At 34.0% G+C, this 11,492-nt stretch overlaps 1 protein-coding gene across 3 annotated transcripts in view; it reads right to left on the reverse strand.

Moving 5' to 3' along the window:
* Positions 1-1,937: 1,937 nt before the first annotated feature.
* LOC106457398 (ras-related and estrogen-regulated growth inhibitor-like) overlaps positions 1,938-11,492 on the reverse strand; it is a 23,808-nt gene continuing 14,253 nt past the window's right edge. For 2 of the 3 annotated variants that reach the window (XM_022383298.1, XM_022383299.1), the window contains exons 4-5: positions 5,198-5,280; positions 1,938-3,025 (exon numbers count right to left, since the gene is read on the reverse strand). In XM_022383298.1, coding sequence (XP_022239006.1) covers positions 2,336-3,025; positions 5,198-5,280 — 773 coding nt within the window. In that variant the 3' untranslated portion in view covers positions 1,938-2,335. The remainder of the gene's footprint in view (positions 3,026-5,197; positions 5,281-11,492) is intronic. The other variant, XM_013916809.2, reaches the window with a different exon arrangement.

Here is an 11,492-nt window from a genome sequence, read left to right on the forward strand (position 1 = left end):
AACTTATATTAAAGTTTTTCTTCATTACCCATTCAAGCCGTCTCCAGCCATTACTACCCCTTATTCCTTTTCTTTTCCAATATAAAGCACCAGAAACATGGTGCCTTCCATCAGCAAGTTTACTGTTAACCACTTTTGAGCTACCACTGTTTTATTTGTTGTTTTTAGCTGTATTGAACTTCCACAAATTTACAAATAATTCAATATAAATAATGATATTCTGCGTTCTTCCTGAAAAACAAACAAAATATTCGTAGCCTACACACCTCCTGCGTCTGATTACATAACACAGTGGCTTAGTTTTCAAAGTATTTTAGAAATTTCTGCATACATGTTTATATAATATTTCTATTTTGAATGGTTCATAAAAAACAAAAAATTCTATTCTATAGGGAGGGAAAGTGAATACTCTGCCCCTGATCTGGCATTGGCCACCCGCAGCAAATTGTTTGATTAAGAAAAAATTGAGGAAAGAGACGACATTGTAATCATATCGAAACCTTGTCAAATGAATTCATTACTAAAATTATTTTTGTTTTGCTGCCTTCTATTTTTCCACCTTCGGCATGCCTCTACTTTGCTTATCAACGGTAAGTCTGAAGGCTTATAATTCTAAAAAACCAGGGTTTCGATAATCGTGGTGGGCATAACACAGATAGTTTATTGAGTAGCTTTGTGTTTAACAATAAACAAATAAATAAATCTTGTCAGAATCTCGTTTTTAAATTTTTTAGCTCAATCTTGCTGAGTACCTGTCTGTAACTTTAAGGGTGGCATTGGCTCTCAATTTAAATTACTGTCTTGTCTTCCAGCTTACTGACCTTTGCTGCAGTCTCTGTCTCCAGACCATAATATTTTCGTAGTGAAAAATGATTGAGTTAAAACATTTGAGTACTTAACCAATGCATTACAAATATTATTTTTTATTTTATATTGCTTTTAAATTATCTTCTTCTTTTTTGGCATTTCAACCGACAGTAAATAAATATGCTTCGTGCTCTCATAATGGCACAATACTTCATTTAGCACCTAATGTTTTTTCTTTTTATTATGTCATTTCATTCAATCGATGAATCATTCTTCCTACTAAGTCAGTGAGAGTAAAGGCTGTTGTTGTAAGCTAGATGGGTGAACCAAACTGAGCAGCACGTCACTCGGAAGGATTCTGGACCAGGGTAATCCTATCTATCATATGATCACCCAAGAAATCGATACATCCTAAACCATGTGGTTATTTCTACCATTTATCATCAGTAGAGACTTGTTTGTAGGTAATTTCTGATACCCCAACTGAGTCAGTAACTACCAGCTACATTGATCTTCTTCGTGTATGGTGTTAATTAAAACTATTAAGTAAGAGCAGAAAGTTGCTACTCTTTCTGAAAGAACAACTAACTATATAGATCAGCCTGACGATTGACTTTTCATCCAAAGGATACCTCTCTAGCAAGTGTGCTTGATAATATCAGTTGTCTGCACATTTTAGCAGTCTGCCCCAGTACCACTTCATCTTCTGAAACATCAACAGTGCAGTAGATATAGCCGTTTAAGTTCATCTGTAGGATCATGGTAACATTCATCTCTCCACCTCCATTCATTTGCCAAAATATGTGAACCTAAAGGTTGTTTTCATTGAAGGCTTCAATACTATATTTCAAATTTATAGCTTAGACACTTAAGTAGTTTTATCATATGTCTGCATTTAAGGCCATTGTCTACGAATTATTTACATATTTTTTTTATTTACAGTGTCAAAGCACTCCACTTCTGAGTGTCATTATTTATAAACAAATAAACAGTGAAGTTTCTCCAAAGAACTCTTTACGTCACCTTTGAGGAATAATAATATTATGATTATGATACATTTTTATCAGAAATTATTAGCTGTTGTTTACGTTCATGTTTGTCTTGTTTGACAGAATCTCAGAGTTTTCTAATGTTAATATTCTTTATTATTGCTTACGTTTACATAAGCTTCTTGTTTAGAATAAAAAGGAAATCAAGAGATGCTTTACCCAAGAATAAGCCATAAAAATTTATGTGACCTAACAAAAGGCATTTAAAAATAATATTACATTACAAGACCCAGTGTTAACTTGACTGTAACATGTCTGCTCAGAAAACATTAACTATATTTCAATGAAATAAAAACTAACATGTGTTGTAGATGTCTATTCATGCACATAAAAATAAACATATTTTTACATCTAGGTAACATCAACACGTTATTTCTTCAAATCTGCATGTCTTCTCACTACTCATGAATCTCAGTTCCATGACATAACGTAATTAAATCTAACCTTCAGGATAGTTTAATATAGGATTTGATTCAGAGTTAATTTGATTCACTTCCGCGCATGCTGATGCTCATCCTTCGAGTCTGGAGTGGCGAACTGACTGCACTATGAAATCTAGCAGTCCTGAAGCGCCACCTCGTGGATGTGTGTAATGTTCCATCGGTACAAGCTCGTTCTCGAAATTTGGTCGGAAATAAATCGTTAAGTGGTCGAATAGTTTGTTCATGAAGATTTTTTGCTGGTTTTACTGGCGACGTTTCTTCCTGAAAACTCATCAGAGGGATTCTGCTGACGATCGGGAGCCTTTTAAAAAATGGTCCTGTACCAACATCACTAGAACAGCGCCTTATTTTACTTTTCTTATTCCATGTTTTCCAGATCTGATACAGATGCCTAAATACGTTCTCAACCTCGTCTATCGATTCTCGTACTGAAATCTCGTGAAATCCTGCACAGTCTATCTCGTGACTTCTTCGTTCTCCATCCTCTCTTGAAATCATTCTGTCTCCATATTGATCGGCTTTGTTCCCAACCAACAAAACAGGAACCTCTGTCAAATGACTCGGAAATAACGGACCTCCCAGAATCCGACATCGTTTGTTATAAAGTTTAATGAGAAATTTTAAACGGTTACATTCATCAAAGCTACATTTATCAGTTACGGAATACATTAAAATGAATGTGTCAGCCCAACGAATATTGGCCTCCAGAAAAACCGGTTCTGTATCCTAAGAAATGAAGAAATATTTTTCTAGTAAAATAATACATTAACAAAAAATCTTTGAGATTTTTCATGACTTACTTATTATAAGTGTCACACATTTCCGAAGCATAGAACTATAATAAGTAAAATACACAGAAGATGGACAAGTAAGAGAAAACGTAAGAGCTACATAGTACAATATCTTAAGCTTTATATATAGGCCAAATTATATAAAGCTGCATTGTAAATCGCCAGATTATTTCCCTCACTTCATTAAATGTACCAGTTGTGAAAATAACTCCATTTTACTCAAGTCGCAACTGATTTAATTCCATATTCTAGGGAAAAAAAATTATACACAACTACTTACGAGGTATTTGTTTGTTTGTAATTAAGCACAAAGCTACACAATGGGCTATCTGTGCTCTGCCCACCACGGGTCTCGAAACCCGAATTCTAGCGTTGTAAGTCCGCAGACACTTACGAGGTAAAGAAGCAGTAAAAATGATATTAATATGTAACAATTTCAATGACAAAATTAAACTGCCTCGTTTGTTTATATTATTATTAAGGCGTATTACATTTCAACAGCCTCAATGCATTGCTCTTGAAAATTCTGAGCAAGAAAGCAAAGTTATCATAGCATTCCATCGGAAAACTATTGTGTACTATTTAAAGATCAAAGTGACACGTGTGAAAATCAGTAATTGTACAAAGGGTTATGTGTTATATTAAAATAATTATAAATGTATACATAAATATGCATACTAAATCATATAACATATCTGAAGTACACTCTTATGTACACGCAGAAAAGAGCATGCCAGTTACGGATTGCACTTTTCAAATTCCACAAAACTGTTGAATATTAAAACGGTAGAAATGTATATTCGTCATCTGTTAATTAGTTCTTTCAAAATATGTAAATCAAATGTCTCTCAAAACGTTGATAATAATTCCTTTCGGTTAAAGTGAGAGTGTTACTGAATGTTTTGTATGAATAATAATGCATAAGTGCAATATTTTATCGTTTGGGACGATAGTTCAGAACCAGGGGCATGTATGGGGGACCACAACTCCCTCTAACCACTATCATTGCTGTTATAGCATTTATTATCTTTGATATAAGTTAACTACATTCATAAATGGCGCTACGTCATTACATTATTAAATTTTCTATAACACAACATACACACATTGTGGGGGGGGGCACACAAAGATCTTATATATATATATCTCAGAAAGAGCGCTAGAACTCTCTATGAAGGAATGCAATAAAAAAATGACCGCCACTATTGCAATAATACATAAACTCAGATGAAGTTTCTACTCCATCGGCCACCATAAGGCTGATATGAAGAGCCGTTTTTTGAGTTATACCAACTTGTTACTTTGACCAGTGACCTTTGAACTTCGACCCGTAAGACACTAGTGTGGCCGGAGATCAAGATAAAACAATCTTTTCTTAAGATGATCTTATTTTCTTTCTGTTTACATATTATACATATAAGTTTATAAATCATTTAAATTAACTGTCACACAAAGCTATTTATCTCTAGAATAAGTTCTTTGTAGCTTAAATATATATATTTACTGTAGCAACCTTTCCAAAGGCTCTCCAGTGGCACAGAGGCACGTCTGCGGATTTACAACGCTAGAAACCAACCTTCGATACCCGTAGTGGGCAGAGCACAAATAGCCCATTGTGTAGCTTTGTGCTTAATTACAAACAAATTAAACATTTCCAAACATATTTCTGAATGCAATATAAGAATTGTTTACAATTGATGTTTGAAAAGTAGGTATAACATAAAAGCATATAAATCACAACTAAATTATACAATGATTCAAGCGCTTTAGGAAAAACAGACTGTCTTTCACTTTTGACCTCGTTCACCTCTTAAGGCATTTATTTTGTTCTTCTATAAATTTCCGCACATCCTCACTAAACAGCTACAATAGTGAGACTTCATTTTTTCATACTGATATTGGATAACCTCCTTGCTTTTATAGTTACTTTCTAATATATCTCTGATGGTAAATTACGTACAAAGAACTCGATTCCGTTGATTCTAGAAAAGAAACAAGTGCTTCTTATAACATGATATTTAACGGAGAACTCTTACTAGTACATCGTTTATTAATGACCATTCTTAGCGTCCACGAGACTCTTATAGAGACTTATAATTAAACTCACGTGGCTGTGGCCCGCACTATCCAGAATGTGGAAGATAACCGACTCATTCTTGTTCACTGCAGTTTCGTGGGTGTAAACATCCTCTGAAAGAAAAAGTATCAACATCAAGAACCTAAAGTTACTAATAATAGAAATAGGCAGATCCCGTCATTTCTTGGAGCATTTCTAATCCAAATCCACTTATTCAAAATATTCACAACCATGCTTACTATAAAAAAAATACCTATTAAAATGTTTTTTTGTGTTTTCTAACCAAGAGAAAGTTTTCTTAAAAATGAAAACGCAACACTGAAATTCACGAACTATTTTAATTTTTCACATAATATATTTTAACATAAGAGATACGTCTTTTTGTAACTCCACAAAGTACTGTGTCAATCGAAGTACGGGTGATAAATACTTATAATACGGCATCTTTTAGTAGTTTTTATCATTTTATCAGAAAACTAATATTTCAACTACTTTGTTGTTGTATTTACTTACTAAATAGTTTGTATGCCGGAATTTCTCTTCATAATTCTATATATTTTGTATCCTTAGGGGCGCAGATTGGCCATGTTGTAAAGCTCTGGATTTCGGATCTGGCGATCCAATTTTCAATCCCTGCGATACCACAAAATATTCCCCGGACTTTAAGCTGAATGTGTGTTATAAGAGTGACAGTAACTCCCTTGTCAACCCTCAGATCAATAATTCAAAATTAGTAACGGTGGCAGATAACTTTAGTAGCTTTGTCATGAATACAGATCCTTATATCATTAACAGGTATTCTTTCTAACAATCAAAATTTATTATCTAATAATATATTCATTTTACTTACACTTACGTTTTCAACCAGCTCAAATTTTCTTTAATTTTTTTGCTATCACTGTGTTCTTTAACTAAGAAGCCATCGAATATGCCGGAAAAAGATATTTCAGACTTATAAGTCTCGGGTCAAATGCGTTTAACTATTTATTTTTGACTGTTAATAAGTGGTTGTGAATAATTAGTGTGCAGAAAAATCAATCTCGCCATAGATATTTAAAGTGAAAAAAATGACATTAGTTTAACGATTTCTCAACAATTGGTAAAACTGTCATTAAGTTTGTAAGCTTAAAGTTTAAAAAAAAAACGATGACTAATGAGTTCAAAAATAAATGCTGATTTTTTTTTTCTTTTTGTAGGGCAAAACAAAGCCCGAAAGATTATGTTGTTGTTGTTTTCGATTGTTTACCGTTAAAATCTTATTACGTAGACAGCAAAATCACGAAGTAAAAGGTGGTTTAAAGTTGTCTTCAAATCAATAAAATATATTTATTATTTTTCTTGTGTTTTGGACAAGAAATAATATGACAATTGAATAAAGAATATCAGAACACCTACAGTATACTAGATAACAAAAATCGTACTAAATTGAAGTTACGAATAAAATCTATATTTCTGTAGTATATCTGAAAAAAAGATATTCAAACAATCTACATTCCATATTAGGCTTAATATATATGTGATAAAACACTTTGACTAAAGATTATTTTTATTATTGACGTTCTTCTTAAATTCAAACTAGAAATGTGCAAGATTAGAATTTCGTCTAAAAATCTATTCGTCTCCATTAAATTACTGCCAAGAAAGCCTTTCCCTCAATACCGGAACTCGTCAGTTGGGCTGGTTTAAACGCTTATGACGTAACTTATTATCTTACTGCATGTATAAATAGTGTTCCAGATAAACTTCTACCTCTCATAGTCCAGAAATTTCTGAATTACCATTAGTAACATTTGAAAATACCATCGAATAAAAAAAGTAACAAATAACTGGTAAACAATTTCAAGATCCGGGTTAAAAAAATTAACAAATAAACAACTTCAGGTGAGTATACACCAGTTTACTTTAGACGAAATGAAGGCCACAGATGGTAGTCGACTGAGTGTTGTCAACACTGTGTAAGCATTGGCTGTCAACATAAAAAATTAATCAATAATGTCAGGCCTGCCTACTCATCATAAAATGTTATTATAGAAATTATAGCGATTTTCTCAAAAATTAATTCCAAAAATTGTCAATAAAAGAAAAGCTGAAGTAAATTAATCAGTTACTTCAGAATCCTTGCAAGAGCATATTTTTTACTTTATATTCCCTTTTCCTATTTCAAGCGTGAAATTTCCTGTATGAAATATCAGGGGGCGTTATCCATACGCAGAGTACATAACCACAGGGCGGAAAATTGTTTACTTCTCTTATCGCAAAGCTACACAATAGGCTATTTATGCTCTGTCGAACCCCCAGACTTTAGAGTTATAAGTCCATAAATTTACCGCTGGCCAACTGGGGAACGACAACAAAATAGTGGGACTGCAAAATTAAAATACTTTTAGGGGTGCATTTGTTTTCCCAGGATAATGTACGTTTATAGTGTCACCCGAGCACGTGTGCTGCAGATACCTAATGGGAGAGCAGGGTTGAAGCGCTCAGTTTTCCTCCTAATGAAATGGACATTTATAGTTTGTTTTGGTTTTTATTTCAGGAAAAGTGTAGAATAAAAATATTCATATAAAATTATTTTTGAGTTCGTAATAAAGGTGCAAGATAGTTATAAAATAACAAAGAAGACAGTGTTAGACCCCCAGTGGCACAGCGATGTGTCTGCGGGCTTATAACGCTAGAAACCGGGTGGGCAGAGCACAGATGGCACATTGTGCAGCTTTGTGCTTAACTTCAAACAAAGAGACAGACAGTGGATAAACGAAGAGTTTAAGAAAAAACGTGGTTAGTTTGATGGAAAATACCGTCTTTCTTGGTGCTGAATACTGGAAGATAAAAGCAGAAAAAAGAGACAGACAACAACAGTTTCTTGTGAGAAAAACGATAATAGAGGTTAAAAGCAGAAAGGAAATGAAAGTGTGTTTATATCTGATTGGTTGACTCATCTAACTGACTAAACATGACTCCCCTCTCCCAAAAAAGACACTCGACTCCCAAACTACGGTTCACGGGTTCGAATCCCCTTATCAAGCATGCTCGCCCTTTCAGCCGTGTAGGACGTTATATTTTGAAGGTCAATCCCACTTTTCATTGGCAAAGGTATCCCTAGAGTTAGCAGTGGGTGATGTTGACTAGTTGCCTTACTTCTAGGTTATTACTTTTAAAATAGGAATGGCTAGCGCAGATAGTCCTCGAGTAGTTGTGCACAAACAAACAATAAAACTTACTGAACATTACATAGATCTCAGAATTCACGTACAAATTAACCAGATTTTCTTCACGGGTGAACATTACATAGATATCAAAATTAAAGTACAAACTGACCAGGTTTTCTTCATCCCATTAATTTTACAAATGAATAGCACATATTTATTAGCCAATTTTGTGTTTTTGTTTCATCCAGCCCAAGGACTGGTGGGCTATCAGAGAGTTGCGCCTTCTCTTCAACCAACAGACAATCTTTTTTATTGTCATTTCATTCCAGTTCAGGGAAGGGGCTTGCGGGTCATCATAGGGTTACACCCTCTCTTCGGCCAAAAGAGGAACGAAAGTATAAAGTTATAAGCGATGGTTATGTGGATATGAAAAATATCAAAAGGATGAGTATGGGCTGGAAGGTCGCGGAGATGATATAGTATGCAATTATAGAGCTCCAGTGAAGGACTAAGTAGTTTGACAGGAAAAGCGGGACGAAGAGGATGACCTTCCAGTACCTGGAGGATAGTAAGTTGAAAGAATAGGAAATCAGGATGTACGTGAGACAGGAGAAGATGAAGGTATTGTATGTACAGAACAGAAGGGGAAGAATTAAACTTTACGTAATTCCTGATAGCCGACGTTTCATTCTAACGAATCTCAAATCTTAATCATTTGTTGATGTTTTTCGGATCTTATTACACTTGTTTGCTATTACTTGTTATCAAGAATACTCAATAACATGAAAATCCAAGTTACTAGAAAATAAGTTCTAAGAACGTTTCCTTGAACCAGCTTTAACCCATAAGAGGACGCTAAGTAGAAAAGACTTGATGAGTAAAACGTTAGCAATTTAACGATCTAAAAATCACTTCAACATTATGCACAAAATTAAAATTATAACAAACACAGACTGAAAAATTAATTTTGATCCTTTTACTGAAAAGATATGAATATAACAAAATGATGATAATTCTCCTTCGAAATTAAAGAACAATGTCTTTCCTTCAACATCAATTATATAACAAATAATGAAATAAAAAGATTAAAGGATCAATCAATGTAATGATTTTTTCTAATTATAAATTGTTTAAAAACAATGAAGCATAATTAAATCGCAATATAATACTTATTAATTAAGCAACATAGCATTGCTCAACCCACACGACTCGCTCAAACATTTTCTCTGTTCGGGAAGAGAATATGAGAATATAAGCAAACTCTACACCGGATTTAGTTTGTCATCTACAGTCACATATCGGGTGACATTCCTCAGCGCCGACGTAGCTGAGATGACGAAAGTTAAGTTACTTGAAATTGCAATTCTCAGCTGTTCATGGTATGGGTTTTATTTCTAATGACAACTAATATGGTTTCTATAACTGATGGTGTAATAAATGTGATTGTGAGATATAACTGGGAAGCTGGACAACCTCACGTTTTCTGATGGAGAGTGAATATTCTGATAAAATTATATTATCTTGCAGACACAAAGATAAATAAAAACTAAGGTTTCAATTTATTATCATAACGAACTAATTATAACAGCTAGTATTCAATTGAACATATATAAAATATGCAATGCAAAGGTTACCGAAAAAAACAAATAAATATTAACAACGAATAAATTAATTACAGCTGCTTATAAATTCTATACAAATATCTTTATTGGAATATAGCACTGCTAAATATATAGCTATCATGCGTGTTACGTTATATAGCAAATAGAATGAAGAAATAATTACTATAAATGACTTAAGTTCAAGAATAAAACTAATGAATATCTTAAATGGTGTATCACAACAGAATCACATCAGTGACGTTTTAGAGTTTAAACTGGAGGCTAAAAGTGTGTCTTTAATTAAGGCAAATGAGTTTCTTATAAAAAAGATAAAGATAATTTTCAAACTTAAATAGTTCAAATATAAGTAAATATAATTTAGAAGATGTAAAAGTTATCTTAAGAATGTAGACATATTGCGAGAAGATTTGTTTGTTTATTGTAATGCGCAAAGCTACACAATCGGCTATCTGTGCTCTGCCCACCACGGGTATCGAAACCCGGTTTCTAGCGTTGTTAGTCCGCAGACATCCCGCTATGCCACTGGGGGGCTTGATAGAAGATGTTTTTAAGTTAACCAACTTGGATACTCAGTCACATTATTCCGAGTGTTGAAACATTTAATCACATTTTATAAGTTCGTTTCGAAATAATTTTTATGTTTTTGTTGTTAGCTTATTTTAACACGAATAATCACAAATCAGAAATCTCCCTCAAAAGTGAGTGTAACTGTTAAGCCAAAGCTCCAGTCGTCAAGAAATTAATGTCGCGTTTTTAGATGAAAAAAAAACGAACAACTTATATATCAAAACAAAACATTTATTAAATGAAATAGTCTCCAATTTATTGATGATGCTTTTCTATCTTACAATCAGGTTGTTATCGCCCTGATTAAAGAAATCACTTGGTTTTGAAGCAAAAAACATGTAGATGTCCTCTTTAACACCTTCCACATTTGCATACGTTTTTCCATTAAGATGGTGTTGCAGCAAACGAAAAAGATGGTAATCTGATGAAGAATATGGTGGGTGGGGGAGAACTACCCAACCCAAATCCATAATCTTGTGTTGCGTCAAACGTGTCACATGTGGACGTGCATTGTCGTGGAGAAGAAGAACACCATTCCGATTGATGAATGAAGGGCGTTTCTGATAAAGGGCTTGATTTAAACGTTCCAGTTGCTGACTATAGATCTCTGCATTGACAGTTCGCTGTGGATTGAGGAGTTTGAAATGAATTACTCCTTTGATGTCCCATCAAATGCAAAGCATCACTTTCTGCGGATGGAGTCCAGGTTATGGGGCCGGAAGTGGTTTTTATCTAGGACTGAGCCATTGTTTTTGGCGTTTAATATTCGCATAGAGAATCCATTTTTCATCACCGGTGACAATTCTGTCCAAAAATGGTTCACGCACATTACGCACCAGAAGAGACGAATCAACGTTCACACGTTGGAAACGATGCTCATCGGAGAGTTCGTGAGGCAGTCAAGCATCTTCTTTATGGAGTTTTTCCATATTCCTTAGATGTTTACGTAGTGCTTCATGAAAGACTTGCAATTTCAGGGCCACTTCA

Source organism: Limulus polyphemus, unplaced genomic scaffold, assembly GCF_000517525.1.
Source record: "Limulus polyphemus unplaced genomic scaffold, Limulus_polyphemus-2.1.2 Scaffold325, whole genome shotgun sequence".
NCBI lineage: Eukaryota > Metazoa > Arthropoda > Merostomata > Xiphosura > Limulidae > Limulus > Limulus polyphemus.